The following is a 14,021-nucleotide window of genomic DNA, read 5'->3' as shown; positions in this document are numbered from 1 at the left end:
GAGAAACATGCGATATCACACCTTGATCCTCTTCTGAGCAACTTCTAGATCAGACTGCAATTTCTCTTCAACAACAGCATGCCTGAGGTAAAGAGATCAGAAAGAGGAGAGGAGAGGAGAGGAGAGGAGAGGAGAGGAGAGGAGAGGAGAGGAGAGAGGAGAGAGGAGAGGAGAGGTTTAGGGTGGAGTGGAGTGGAAAGAGGAGAGGGTGTTTCGATGGTGAAGACGAAACCTTTGAGATTCTGAGCTCAAGGACTTTTGCGATTTTGACAAATTCTGCAGTAGGAAGAATCAGTGAGAATCCACAAAGAAAGGAGGGAGGGAGGATAGAGGAGGAGAGGGAGGGAGGGAGGGAGTGAAGGGAGGAGGATGAGATGCAGGCGAGGAGGGCGGGGAGCAGGGAATTGATTGAACGGGGTTGAGAGGGACTCTCACATTCTCAGCCTCCTTGAGCCGACTAGTCAACACCTTCACCTGTCCTTCATCGTCAGTTCGTGATCCCTCAGTCCTCCTCCTGCTCACTTCTGCTCCATCCCTTCTCCCCTCCCTATTCCTCCTTCCCCCTGCCCTCTCTCCCCTGCGCCTATTCCCTCCCTCACTATTCCTCCTCCCTCCTCTCTCTCGCTCTGTCCCTGTCTTATCTTCCCTTCTCGCTCTCTTCCTCCTCCTCTCCCTTGCCGCTGCAAGCACCTGCTTGTCTACTTCTGTGTGAGCGCCGAGAGAATCGTAGAGCTGATCTTCAATCCGCATCTTCTCTTTCTTCGCCTCCTCCACCTCCTCCCGCATCCTCCTCATCGTCTCCTCCATGTCCGAGACCTTCTTCATCGCTTCCTCCTGCCTCTTCGTCAGTTGCTCTCCCCTTCCTCTCCGGTGCTGCCACCTTGGTTGCTTGCGCCTCCTTGACGGCGAGTTCCGCGCTCTGACGCAGCAAGTCAGAGGAGGAGGAGGAGGAGGAGAGCGAGACGTGTTGCTTCTGGGAGAGGATGCGGCACTGCCCCTCAGCCGCGGAGAGGCGGGAGCGCAAGACGTCGACTTGCTCCCGGAGACGCGAAGATTCACTTTCAAGCGCGTTGGCTCGCGCGATGGCGAACTCAGAGCCTTGGAGGAGGATGAGCCGGGAAGATGGAGAGCAAAAGAGATAGAGAAGAAAGTGGGATCGGGAATACATCGGTGAGGAGAGAACAGTGGAGGAGACTAGAGAGCTTGCGCTAAGAGGAGGAGAGGAGAGGAGAGGAGGTAGCCGAGAGGAGAGGAGAGGAGACGAGAGGAGAGGAGAGGAGAGGAGACGAGAGGAGACGAGACGAGAGGAGAGGAGACGAGACGAGAGGAGAAGAGAGGAGAGGAGACGAGAGGAGAGGAGAGGAGAGGAGAGGAGAGGAGAGGAGAGGAGAGGAGACGAGAGGAGAGGAGAGGAGAGGAGAGGAGAGGAGAGGAGAGGAGAGGAGAGGAGAGGAGAGGAGAAGGCTGGTGGTACCAGGGCTGGTGGGCTGGGCGACAGGGGAAGGAACTCCAGCCGACTTGTCAGAGACTTGACCCTCCAGCTCCTTCACCTGTAGGAGTATCAGGGAAATAGAGCATAAAGCAGACCAAACTTAGCGAGAGACGGGAGGAAACAACAGGAGAGGGAGGAGGGCGGAGGAGGGTGGAGGGGGGGGGAGGAGGGCGGAGGAGGGGGGAGGAGGGTGGAAGGAGTGAGAAGGAAGTGCCTTGGATCTCAGAGTTTCAATCAGCTTCTGCTGCTCGAAGATCTGATCTTTCATCTTCTCTTCCGAGTCCGAGGAAACTTGCAGGCGACGCATGGCAGCATCATATTTGGACTGTGTTTGAGTGAGGTAGGCAGTCAAAGACAAGGGGGAACGAGGAACAAGAAGAGCAAGTGAAAGATGAAGAGGAGCGGAGACGGGAACGATTAGCGTTCGGGAAATTGAGGGAAAGGAACGCGGGGAGAGGGGAGGGAGAGGTGGAGCAAAGCTGACTTGAATGTCTTCGATCTTGGCGTTGAACTCCTCCACGTCTCTTCCTACTGGTCTGAGTCAGCTCGGCTGCTCCTCGAGGCTCTCCCTTCACCTTTCTCCACCCTGGGAGCGACGTGGGATAGACGTCCGTCCTTGGTGACCCTGCAGGAGCCGTTGAAATCAGGATGACGATAGAGAGACTACATCCCCCGTCTCCCCTCCCCTTCTCCTCTCCTCCCTCTTTTTCCTCCCACTTTCCCACACCGTCCTCCTCCGCCCCTTCCGACTCTCATACTGCGATGCTCGTCTTCTTTGCATCCCTCTGCTCTACTCTGACCGCCCCCACACACCCAACCCTTCTTGCTCCTATCTCTCTCATCCCGCCCCTTGTCTCATCCTCTCTCCCTGCATCACCTCAGGATCTGTCTCGAAGAGTTCTCCTCGAACGGCGACGTCGGGTCGAGCGGCATCTTCACCTTCACCCTCCTAGTCACACCAGCAGCGGTTCATCTCTTCCTCCTCACCACTGACGGGTCGTGCTTGATGGCCGCGATCATCGCAGCGCCTGTATTCGAGTGGTCAAAGAGTCGAACAAGCAGTCCTGCTCCTCCTGCCTCTCCTCCTCCCCCTCCATCCTCCTCCTCTCGTCCTCCTTCACTGCATTCAATCCTCCATCTCCTGTCTCCCCTCCTCCTACTTCCATCTCCGTGTTCCTCCATCGCGTCTCTCTCTCTCTCTCCTCATCCTCATCTTCTGCACCTCAAGATTGCAAACTCACCAAGGGAGATTCCTCTGTCCATGTCCACCGTCTTCCTGATGCTCGACCCGTGCGGGGACAGCAGCTGCTGGATTCTCCTCTGAAGGCACGGGATGCGCATCGCTCCTCCTGTCAGGATGACCTGCACATCTTCATCAGCCCCGTCGCACTCGCAGCGTCTGTGTCACCTCCTGAGGGTATCCAACGTTGCTCTCCTTGGCGACGAACTCCAGGAGGAGGAGGACCGAGTCGAAGATGTCCTTGCACTCATGCTCGAAGTCCTCTAGCGTCAGCATCACTTGCAGATCGTTTCCTCCAGCCAAGTTGTCTGTCTCAATCATCGCCTCTTCCGCCACCGTAAGCGTCTTCATGGCTCCCCGCACGTCTCGCCGCAGCTTGAAGCGGGAGGAGGAGGAGCCCAGCACGCTTTCAGCGAAGGGTTTATGCTTCTCGCACCACTGCATCAGCTTGTACTCGATCTCGCTGCCGCTCACGAACACGTTTGTCCTCGACATCACCTGCCTCTCCATCAGTTCCACATCACCTCCAACCAGCCCCGAGCTCCCTTCACCCCCTCCTCCCTAGCACCTCTTGCAAGCAGAAGGAGTCGACATCCTTCTTCTTCAGCTCGAATATGGAGACAGTCAGTTTGGACGCTCCGAGGTCGATGCACATAAATGTCTTGGGGATGATGGGAGGGATTGAGGAGTACTTCCCGACACGTCTTACTCACAGTCGAACTCAAACTTTCTCAAGTACCTGCATGGCGATGGCAAGGGTCTCGTTGACTAGGAGGAGCGGAATGTTTGGCCCGAGCCCCTCCTCCAGTGCCTCCTTGATTCCAGCTGATATCACGCCCCTTTGTTCTTCACTGCAGGATAGCATCAAGAGCATGAACATAGTTCTTGACACAGTCAAGGGAGGAGGAGGAGGAGGAGGAGGAGGAGGAGGAGGAGGAGGAAGGGGAGGAGGAGGAGGGAATAGGAAAAAGGAAAAGGAGGCAGGATGGCACGCAATCTTCCGTCTGTCGTACCTCAGACATTCAGGAACAGAACAAGCAAAGTTGATGAAACTTGGGATTTGCCCATCGTTCACTTCCAGCGCTCCTCCACTCCGGATCGCATCGATGAGAGTGGTGCAAACAACTTCAATGATCTGAGACAGAGCTCAGCGCTTCAACAGCATGCACAACCTGAGGACACACTAGCTCTCACCTTCCGAATGACCTCCTCAATCTTCACAACTTCCCCCTGAACGACGTAGCAGCTGTCACTGTGCTCGCTCTCAGACGCCTTGTCCTGAGATCCATCAGCCTCGTCCATAGAGACCCCAAAGTGCCATCGCTGTCGGCACATCTCCCTATGCATCCTCCACTCCTGCCGCATCCCATACAGCATCTGCCTGTACGCACACAGAACCCCTTCACACTTGCGTGCAGAACGGCTCTCGGCTCTCTTCCCCACGATGGTGTTGTCACCCTCGAACGAGATGCAGGTGGGCATCGTCTTGTCCCCGCTGATCTCAAGAGGTACTGAGCACTGCCTCTCATGATCGAACACAGCCAGGGCAATCTGCTGCGACCCCAAGTCCAACCCAACAGAAAACTTCCTCATCGCTGGATCGGAACTTTCCTCGCGATCCTATGACTCTAATCTTTGATTCCACAGACCTGTGCCGAACAATGGACGGTTACCAGGGAGTCAAGGGAATGAAATGAAACAATGCGAAAACCGAATCTCGGGTATTATCCATGCTTGTCTGGAGTTAAACCTGTTTTTCCTTCCTCTCCATATCTGTCACGATCCTATGGTATCTTTATCCCTTGAATCCTTTCCCCCTCTTAATCCACGTCTCATAATCATAACCATCCTGATGCCGCCTTCACATCGCTGTCTAGATCACTCTATCCTACTTTCAGCCTGACTTCGCTCCATCTCTGGATATCTATACCTCTGTCTCCAGTATCCTGTATCATCTGCACAAGTTTCAAGCATGTCTCTCCTACCTCACAGCTACAATCTCACTCCCCTCCACCTCCTCGTCGCAATCCCCACTCATAATATTACACGCAGCATTTCGCTTGCGGATACTAGAGAGTCCTGGGGGTAGGGGTCATTGAAAATTGAATATGAACAGGGTGGGGTGGATACCTACCTATATTTGGACAAGAACTTTTCCTACTAAAAACACCGGTGTAGGGGTAGGCATATTTGAAATCCAGGGGTCCATCATGACCAGTGGGGATGGTGACGTTCGATACCATTTCACTGACGCATCCAGGCCGCACTGCTAGCCTGCCGGGCGGATCCCGATCATCCTGATCCCGATCGGATCGGACAAGGCCCTGGCCGGGCAGCCCGGGCCCGGCGGGCAGCGCCCGAAAACTTCCGGCCGCGGCCCGACAAGCCTGCCCAGTACATCCTGATCGCTGCCGCCCGTCACCGTACTGCGTGCTCAGATATGTGTTGTACCATACCGTACGGTACGGACACACACCGGCACAGTGCCAGGGCAAGGGAAAGGGCCGACAGACCGTGGCACCTTAGGGTTGATGAACCACCGGGTGACCAGAGATCGGATGTGGCTCCGACCTCACTCAGTCACGCCATGGCGTCCATCGTGCCACTGCCGACATCGCCGCGCGAACAAATCCATTTCTTCTCAAATTCGTTGGCCCGGACTCAGCCACGGTGAGTACTTGAACGAGGGCGCCGACTGTACCCCGATGATGGCTCAGTGAGTGAGTCAGGGCGATGACTCAGTAAGTGAGCCTGGCAAGGCGCCGATGATGACTCAATGAGTGAGTCGCCGAGTCGCCGGGGTGACTCAGGCCGGCCGCCGCCGGCCGCCCGGCCTCACCGTGAGTCAGGGCCTCGCCGGAGTCGCGGAAGGCTACTACCGTAACTCTCGAGTCGGGCCCGGCCCCGGCCCTATCATGGGCCTGACTGACCCGGGTACTTCTCCGAGATGCGGTAGCGATTAGCCGGTAGGGTGGGTGAGGGTGAAATGGTGGGTGGGTGAGGGACATTGACGGGGTACTGGCGTCTGATCCATTTCAGAGGTATAGAGTGGAGGGAACTTCGAGGGTAGGGGGTGGGGGTGGACGACCCTTCACATCCGATGATTCGATGCAGAAATCGAGGATGGAGAAGTAGCAAGGGTGAAGAGAGAGAAGCGAGGGAAGAGAAACAGAAGTGACAAGGAGGATGAGGAGAAGAGAGCAAGTGGGAGCATGGAAAGCTCGGAGGGTGGAAAGATGAGCAACGCAGGACAGAGGAAGGGGAGGGGAGAGATGAGAAAAGTATGTCGGGGACGAGTCGAGGGAAACGAGGACAGGTCAAGTAAAAAGAGGGAAGAGAGGGAAGTCACAGCACCATCAGCAAGAGAGAGGGAAGTCACAGCACCATCAGCAAGTCATTGAAGGGACGAAAACGTGTCGGTGAAAGAGGTAGAATCCCAGAAAGGATAGTGCCTCATGGTTGTGCTCCTACTTCACTGTTACACGACGGCTTCAGAAGAGAGGTCGGAAGTTAGGAAGGAGGAGAAATGACAGATGAGGCCAGGAGGTGTCAAGGTGCAAGAATCGTGTGGATTTCGAACGATCTTCTCGTGAAAGATACCCAGCATTCTTGATGAGATGAGTTATAACACTAGCAGAGGATTGCTGTCAATCGTAGAGATAGAAATGGTTTTCTTTCCTCTGGAGTTGCGTTGGAAAAGCTAAGACAAGCTCAGATGAAGGAGTGTTCCTTTATCTCAATGTCTATCTGCTCCTGATTGTCAAGTCCCCGTCCTGGCAATATTCCAACAGTGACAACTTTCAAAGGAATCCCAGATTTCTCCGCCGGGCCATGTTTTTCTCCAATAAACCTTGGCATTCGGTGAACTGCCTGCATGATTGATATTGAAGGAGTCGCTCACTGGGTATTCAGATTGAGAATGTCAAAGCTCAGGGAGATTTTACTTCTTTCACTATCAAATTCGGAAGGGTGAAGTCTATCAGGTACAAAAGCGTTCGTTGTCTGTCTTGTCTTTGAATGGGACAATCAGTTTTGGTGGAAGCATTGTCAGCAAGCCGATCATGGCTGGTGGAACCCCCTGGAAGGTTGTGTATTTTCCTAAAGGATTCACGGTGATTGTTGTCGATTTGAGAGTGATGTCGCTGAAGAGCTCGCAGGACCCGGATTATGCTTCTCTGTACATCATGAACGACGAGGTGATCTTCCGAAGTCAGCACGTTTGACCTGATGGTGTGAGTGAATGCAGTGCGAAAGAGATCAAGGCGATCCAGAAAATCCAGACAGGATCACCAGCCAAAGTTTTGCCTCTGTGGAGGTGTGAAAACTTCATCTGAACCTTAATCTTTCTCTGACTCCAGCGCAAACAAAGTTGAAGATGCAACCTATTCCTCAGTTTGATGAAGATGCAAAAGGGAAGAATGCAGGACAAGCCGGTAAGACTCCATCAGTTTCGATTGCATTTAACTTGTCGTTGTCAAAGATGCGGAAGAAGGGGAGGATGAAGATGACGATGCGAGTATTGCATCCAGTGCTGCGTCTCTTGCAACCGAAGCCTCCACAAAACCGGGTGGTACAAAGTCTAGAGTAAGTTCACGGGCACTGGTAGGCGCATGTGCAAGCAGCCTTGATTTGATTTGATTTGATTTGTCAGAGCCAACGGAGTGAAGGCAAAAGAAGTTTTTCCAAGAACAGTGCGACATCTTCCAAGATGGGTGCGTGATGTTCAAGACCTTGTCAGATTCACTTATACAACGTACAGGACAAGCAGATGCCAACGGTGTTGTGCTTCCTCCTTGCATAGAAAGATCTCTGTCCCAGCTGTTCACGAACAGAGAGCCAAGCTGGGGTGTGACTCTTTTGATCTACTTGAGCAGCTCTGAACCAGAAAGTGCAGGTTTTGAAAAATTATTCGACATAGGAAAACTCTACAACTGGAGAGAGGTAAAGCTTACAATGATGATCAAGGAGAAATGAAATGAATGCTTGGCGTCAGGGATACATGTTAGAGTATGGGAAAAATCGAGAGAGAGTTCAGGATGGTCATATCACGTTGGAAATAATCATATTTGCTGCCTCGGGCTTGCGGTGAACTTGAGTACGACTGTCGCATGGTCGATCGGTGAAGTGATTGTCAGACTGGAGGAGCCTCAACTTGAACCGGAGCTCACTCTGTCAGGGAGACAGGTACCAGCCTTATATCCTTCTCTCGCCTTGTTTGTTCAGACCACCTTGTAGAGAGTGAATTGGGTCATCCATGATCTGAAGCGCGTGGTCGCCAAAATTGGTCCAAACAAAAAACTTTCGAGGTGTCATGGAAGTGCCCTGTGCGAACGACCAAGCTGACGTTGTTGCAGCGCTGAGTTCACATGCGATGGAGAGTGGTATCTAGATTTGTTTCCAAGTGGCTACAGGACGGAAGAACCTGAGACAATATCGATCTACTTACATTCTTCACGTAGACAGGTATCCATAAGACTTACACAGCAGTTTGAACATGCTTGCACTAACCTCAAAACAAGGTTGAGCTCGGGTTTGTGTCCAAAGTGTGGTTCAGATTCGGGTTGAAGAAAGTGAATCCTACAGAAGAGGTGAATGTTTCATAGTCAAGGAACCAATTGATATAGAGAGCAGGAACAAGATGATCCCAAGTACGAGAATGTCTGGTTTCCTCCTGGCTCCTCATGCGTATCAACTTTCACGCCATCTAAAAAGTATCCCACCTGATTTCCTTCTGATTGTCTCCCCGAGATTGTAACTTGGTCCACAAGGTGCTTTGGAAAGCAAAATGCTTTCAAAGTTTCAGACATTGTCGAAGGAAGGGTATGGAGATGATTGATTCCAACCTTGTCACGTGTTGTCGAAGATCATCTTGACACGATTTCCAGAACGGCAACAAGAAACTTTTCCTTTACGGAAAATATGATGCTGGTAGGGGTGGAGGGGGTTTGTGTTGAGCTGAGCTTGCGGAAGGCGGAGCTGTTGCTTTTGTTCTGGACCTGCTGATAACAGACGACGAAAGTTGGCAAGTCCAACACATGCTGCACGAGATCGAAGGTGAGGGAAAATACCAGCGCTCCCTACGCTCTGCAGAGTCCTAATCCCTGTCTGTCAGCCTTTGGCTACAAGCAGAACAGGTGCAATGAGACGGGTGAAGAGCTCAAAGCAGGTTGAAAGTAGAACCCTTCGTCTGTTGCGTGATGATGTCGGAAGATTGGCTTCCTGGAGGAGGAAAAGTGATTTGCTACCACTGCGGAAAGGCATTCTCCAAAGAAGTGACAAATTACCAAGCAAGGATGGAGGAATTCGGGTGAGTGACTTCAACGGTTGTGCCTTTGCCTTTCCATGTTGAGTGATGGTCAGGTATGAAATTGGAAGAGAGTACATCACAGATATCCTCATGCGCGAAGGTTCACAGCCACCATCTTAGTCTTGTCAAACTTATTCCGCTTTCAGATGAGCACTGGCTGGATGGAGTCTTGAGAGCTGTCAACATCCCCGATAGAATCGACCAGGCAGTGAAGGTGCGAAGGCGAAGGTGAAGGTGAAGGGGGCAAGCCTTCTGAGGGGTTTTCTAGTCGATCACGCACAACATCGCTCGTATGAGACTCAAGAAGGAGCAAGACGAAGAAGAGGATCATGTGCCTTTGAGCTGCAAGTACATGCAATGAACTTGTGACTTGGAAAGCAGAATGAAGATGAAATCGACGAAGGGAACATGACGTTGGAGCAAAAGAGCAAGAAAGAAAAGGAAAAAGCGCTGCAGAAGAAATTCGAAGACAAGATCAAGGTGGGATTTCATAGTAACCTCGTTGATGATTTACCGTGCTTCTAGGCATTAAGACTTGAAGTCGAGGATTCGCATTTTTCCAAACCTGTTTGCTCAAAGGTATTGAACGGAAACTAATCGACCTCTCTCAGACATTCAAACTTTCAAAGTGTGCAGAGAAGCGAAAAGCCCTTCAAGCATGCAAAGAAATTTATGCCAACGAGCCGCCAGAAAAGAGAGGGTAACGCGAGTTTAAATGCCGACCGAGCTGACGCACCTGCTTGCCAGCAATTGGCAATGCCCCGACCAGAATGCCTTGACCACTCTGTTTCCTGATGGCTCCGAGGCCTTTGTGCCAAGAAATGCCCGAAAGCAATCTCAAGAGAAAAACAACTTTCGAAGCGTGAGTTGTACATGTCTTGACATTCTCCGAGTCTCTTTGACTTTTGTTGAAGGGGTGGAAAGGAATCTGGGAGATTTACGACAAGAAATACCAGGGAATGAAGGTGTGAGATGTCGCTTGGTCGAGGGCGAGCTGATTGAGAGGGTCGATGACGGCACAGGAGGCGATGGCTCAGATCAACATCAAAGGCGACGCCGTGCTCCATGCTGCTGACGAGTGGATCAAGAAGAGGTTGGGGCGTAACAAGGTGTCGGAGCCTAGGAAGACTCCAGCTCCCCTCTGACCCTCCGGCAGGACATGAACCCAGCCGACCTACCCGGTCGCAACGCTCTCACGCTAGTTAGAGGAAACCGATTCGTAGAGCCCATGGAGCTCTGCCGGCAGTGCAACGGGAGGTGAGGAGGGGAAGTGCTTGAAAAGGAGACAGAGAAGACGGAGAGAAAAGAGAGGGAGGGAGGGAGGGAGGGAGGAAGAGGAAGAGGAAGGCAGGAACAGGGCGGGAGGAAAGTAGCAGGAGAGAGCAAGGAGTGATCGCTGATCTTCTTTGCTACAGAGTCAACCGGGATGGGATCACGCCGGACGAGGACGAGGACGCGCCCAAGGACTACTTCTGCGACGTTCGCTTCGATGTCGTCAAGGTGATAGCGCTACTCTGACCCTCCTACTCTCTGACCCTCCTGCTCTCTGACCCTCCTGCTCTCTGACCCTCCTGCTCTCTGACCCTCCTGCTCTCTGACCCTCCTGCTCTCTGACCCTCCTGCTCTCTGACCCTCCTGCTCTCTGACCCTCCTGCCTCCTGCTCTCCGAACCCCCTTCTGATCCTCAAATGTTTCAGCCCCCCAAGGCCATCTACTGCCTCTACTCCGGCAAAATCTTCTGCGAGTTCTGCGCGGATCCCAAGAAGCATCTCGTGAGGCTCTAAGCGCCTCCTCGTGCCCGCTGATGGTCGAGCTTGTAGTATGCTCTCCCGCAGTTCGAGATGAACCCGTCGCAGGCCGAGCTCGTGCAGGTAGAGCAGGAGCAGAGCGAGAGCACGCGCCCTCACCTCTTGCCGCAGGTGTCGCAGAACTCGCTCGAGGTCCTGCAGAAGACCGTGACGAGGATACAACCCGTGTCGAAGAAGGAGGAGGAAGAAATCGTACCCAAGGGGAGGAGGTACCCGAGACAGGCGTCTTGTTGCTCCTCCGCTGACCGAGGCTGATCAGAAACATCGAAGTGGAGGAAGAGGACGGAGACGACGAGCCGGTATGTTGACGCGCGTCAAGCCAGCCACGAGCTCGTCTGACTCCTTCCAGGCCTTCATCACCCTCTTCCGCAAGTTTCCCATCTGTGGCAACCAGATAGCCGACAAGTTGGCGGACCAGATAGCCGAATGGACAGGAGAGTGAGAGACAGAGACAGAGGTAGAGACAGAGGTAGAGACAGAGATAGAGATAGAGATAGAGATAGAGATAGAAATAGAGATAGAGATACATCGAGGTATGTGGGAAGAGAGTCCAAGTTGCTGTTGTATGCAAAGATTTCGAGGTCCCTTCATACCCTCCTCTTCTTCCTTCATATCCTCTCCCGCTCAAGGAGGATTGCAGTAGTACCCTTCCGGGTCCGTCCGCCACGCTGCGACAAAGCCTGCGGCTGGAGAGAAGCAGTTAGCTTGTGAGGAGCGAAAGATGGGAAAGATGGGGGATGGGAAAGAAAGGCCAACGGTAGGAGAGAGCGAGGAGAGAGAAATAGAGGTGAAGGAGAACGAGCAGGGAGGAAAGCCGGGAGGAGGAGTGGGGAGGAAGAGGGCAGAGCAAGGGGGGAAGGGGCAAGTAGGCGCGGAGATAAGTACCCGAGATGCCGAAGTCTGAGAGGAGAGAAACTCTGAAGGCTCCAGCTGGAAGGAAGAAGGTCTCGTTGACTCCGTCGCTGCCAGTGAAGGAGGCGAGGGGCAGGGAGGCGTTGCAGGAGGGATCGAGACAGGAGGAGATCCGGAGGAAGTCGAAGCCGCGCTCCACGTCCACCTCCTTGAGCACCAAGTGAATGTTGCGTCCTCCTATCATCCACCAGCACTCGGTCCTGACCGGGTAGTCCCCCGGCCCGTCGCTGATAGTCCCCTCCTGCTGGCCGATGGAAGGGAAACAGGCGCATCCTCCTCCGCAGGTCGACCAGGGCACCACCAGCTCCCGCGTGAAGCCAGGGAAGCAGCTGCAGTTGAAGGAAGCTCGGCTCCCCGCCGGCGACGTGGAGTTTGCCTGGCAGGACAAGCAAGGCAAGTTCCCTGCCGTCGGCTTGTACTTCCCCTCAGGGCACATCGAGCAGGAGACGAGCGGGGGTGACGGTTCGTACCCGGCAACACAGACACACGCTGCCTGCCCCACGGCGGGAGTAGAGTTGACCGGGCATGGAGAGCACACGGCGCTACCTGCAGCTGAGAAGGAGGAGGGAGGGCAGGGAAGGCAGGGAGCGTCGCCCACCTTGCTCTTGTAGGATCCAGCAGGGCAAGGAGAGCAGGGGTTCCCATCCCTTCCCTCGTTGCCGGCACGGCAGACGCACTGAGCGATGCTCGTGCTTCCCGTCCTCGTCGTCGTCGAGTTCTCCGGGCACTGAGAGCAGTTGCTGTTCCCTTCCACCTCCTTGAACGTCCCGTTGCGGCAGGGGACGCACGCGCCGCTCCCGTCCACCTCAAACCCTGCGAGGCAGAAGCAGTCCGAGGGGTGGGAGGCACCCGCGGAGGAGAAGGAGGCAGGGGGGCAGGAGGAACAGGAGGAGGAGGAGGAGGAGGAGCTGAAAGTTCCTGGTGGACAATCGTGGCAGGTCGTGGCGGAGAGCTCGTCAGAGAAGGAGCCAGCAGGGCAGAGCTCGCAGCGTTCAGCCCCCTCGCTGCTCGAGAAATTTCCGAAGCCGCAGGAGGAGCAGTTGAACGGCGAGCGGCCCGCGTAACCGGGGGCGCAGGTGCAGCTGCCAAGAAGAGAAGCTCCTGCTGCAGACGTCGAGCCAGGCGGACAAGCAAGGCACGAGGTCACGTTGGGAGCCCCCGGGAGGGGCTGGAAGGTGCCAGGAGGACAGAGGAGGCATACCTCGACGGTGAAGGGCTCGCGGTACTTGCCTGGAGGGCAGAGGAGACAGAAGCTCGTGGAGTTGGAGGAGGCGAAGAGGGGGGAGGAAGAGTTCGAGGTGACGTTGGAAGAGTTGAGGGAGGAAGAGGAGAAGGAGGAGGGGGAGAAGGAAGGATTGTTGAAGTATCCTCCGTTGCACGAGCAAGAAGCAAGTCTGACGCTTCCTCTCCTGGAGCTAGAATCCGCCGGACAAGCCAGGCAGGATTGGAGACCAGGAGTGTACCTAGAAGAGCAGGAGATCAAAGGGATAGGAAGAGGACGAGAGAGCTACTTTCGAATACAAACAGCTATGAACCTCTGCGAAGTGGGAAGAATGGAGGAGGAGTAGAGGAGGAGGAGTAGAGGAGGAGGAGGAGTAGAGGAGGAGGAGGAGTAGAGGAGGAGGAGGAGGAGAGGAGGAGGAAGGGGAGGAGGAGGAGGGTGGTGGTGGTGGAGGAGGAGTAGAGTAGGAGGGTACAAGCATTCGCCTCACCTGTGATTTATCTGGACTATCCCAACATCACCGAGACATTGCGGTCTGCTCTCCTTCTCCGCGTAAAACCCTTGCTCGCACTCCACCAGCACCTCCTGCCCAAAGTGAACGGAGCTTTGAGGAGTGACAATGGCATTGTCCGGGGGAACGTACGGGCTGTAGAGATGTCATCAGACGTCGATTGCACGATCATTTTCACGAGATGAGAGATCGCATGCATAAGAAGCAATGATGCATATGAGAGATGAGGAGGGGAGGGGAGGAGGGAGGGGAGGAGGAGGGGAGGGAAGGACGTGGGAGAGGAGAGGAGGGAGAGGAGGAGGGAGAGGAGGAGGGAGAGGAGGAGGAGGAGGAGGAGGAGGGAGGAGGAGGAGGAGGAGGAGGAGGAGGAGGAGGAGGAGGAGGAGGAGGAGGAGGGAGGAGGGAGGAGGGAGGGAGGGAGGGAGGGAGGGAGGGAGGAGGGAGGAGGAGGAGGAGGAGGAGGAGGAGGAGGAGGAGGAGGAGGAGGAGGAGGAGGAGGAGGAGGAGGAGGAGGAGGAGGAGGAGGAGG

The 14,021-nt window shown here is 54.4% G+C and overlaps 3 protein-coding genes across 3 annotated transcripts in view; 1 reads left to right on the top strand and 2 right to left on the bottom strand.

Annotated features, from left to right (window-relative positions):
* The window catches only part of GUITHDRAFT_166525 (heat shock protein 70-like protein), a gene marked incomplete at its 5' end in the record, with an annotated part of 5,437 nt that extends 1,112 nt beyond the window's left edge, over positions 1–4,325 (bottom strand). The window contains 16 exons of the mRNA XM_005820132.1: positions 22–82; positions 233–276; positions 436–474; positions 691–834; positions 881–1,098; positions 1,475–1,550; positions 1,977–2,020; positions 2,068–2,117; positions 2,370–2,431; positions 2,480–2,520; positions 2,734–2,854; positions 2,901–3,230; positions 3,301–3,423; positions 3,472–3,583; positions 3,746–3,867; positions 3,927–4,325. Coding sequence (XP_005820189.1) covers positions 22–82; positions 233–276; positions 436–474; positions 691–834; positions 881–1,098; positions 1,475–1,550; positions 1,977–2,020; positions 2,068–2,117; positions 2,370–2,431; positions 2,480–2,520; positions 2,734–2,854; positions 2,901–3,230; positions 3,301–3,423; positions 3,472–3,583; positions 3,746–3,867; positions 3,927–4,325 — 1,986 coding nt within the window. The remainder of the gene's footprint in view (positions 1–21; positions 83–232; positions 277–435; positions 475–690; positions 835–880; positions 1,099–1,474; positions 1,551–1,976; positions 2,021–2,067; positions 2,118–2,369; positions 2,432–2,479; positions 2,521–2,733; positions 2,855–2,900; positions 3,231–3,300; positions 3,424–3,471; positions 3,584–3,745; positions 3,868–3,926) is intronic.
* A 2,238-nt stretch (positions 4,326–6,563) lies between these two features.
* On the top strand, positions 6,564–11,289 carry GUITHDRAFT_120607 (hypothetical protein; the record flags this gene model as incomplete). The annotated part of the gene is made up of 36 exons (XM_005820131.1): positions 6,564–6,593; positions 6,645–6,715; positions 6,763–6,844; positions 6,890–6,928; positions 6,979–7,047; positions 7,102–7,165; positions 7,213–7,316; positions 7,384–7,444; positions 7,492–7,673; positions 7,726–7,817; positions 7,868–7,916; positions 7,968–8,038; positions 8,087–8,195; positions 8,252–8,320; positions 8,364–8,443; positions 8,501–8,552; positions 8,618–8,660; positions 8,703–8,786; positions 8,845–8,898; positions 8,943–9,039; positions 9,093–9,139; positions 9,186–9,253; positions 9,308–9,370; positions 9,421–9,519; positions 9,565–9,618; positions 9,669–9,739; positions 9,787–9,901; positions 9,954–10,004; positions 10,062–10,148; positions 10,196–10,296; positions 10,455–10,539; positions 10,737–10,811; positions 10,860–10,910; positions 10,959–11,056; positions 11,107–11,146; positions 11,197–11,289. 36 exons carry the CDS (start codon positions 6,564–6,566, stop codon positions 11,287–11,289), a joined length of 2,700 nt encoding a protein of 899 aa, XP_005820188.1.
* Positions 11,290–12,327: 1,038 nt separating this feature from the next.
* GUITHDRAFT_53142 (hypothetical protein) lies at positions 12,328–13,035 on the bottom strand (the record flags this gene model as incomplete). Its single annotated transcript, XM_005820130.1, has 1 exon — positions 12,328–13,035. A coding segment is annotated over one exon (708 nt), but the record flags the coding sequence as incomplete, so codon positions are not given.
* Between the last annotated feature and the right edge of the window lie 986 nt (positions 13,036–14,021).

The sequence above is a fragment of the Guillardia theta genome, assembly GCF_000315625.1.
Source record: "Guillardia theta CCMP2712 unplaced genomic scaffold GUITHscaffold_189, whole genome shotgun sequence".
Taxonomy (NCBI): Eukaryota; class Cryptophyceae; order Pyrenomonadales; family Geminigeraceae; genus Guillardia; species Guillardia theta.
The sequence above is the reverse complement of the archived record's forward strand: the minus strand, read 5'-3'. Positions and strand labels throughout refer to the sequence as shown.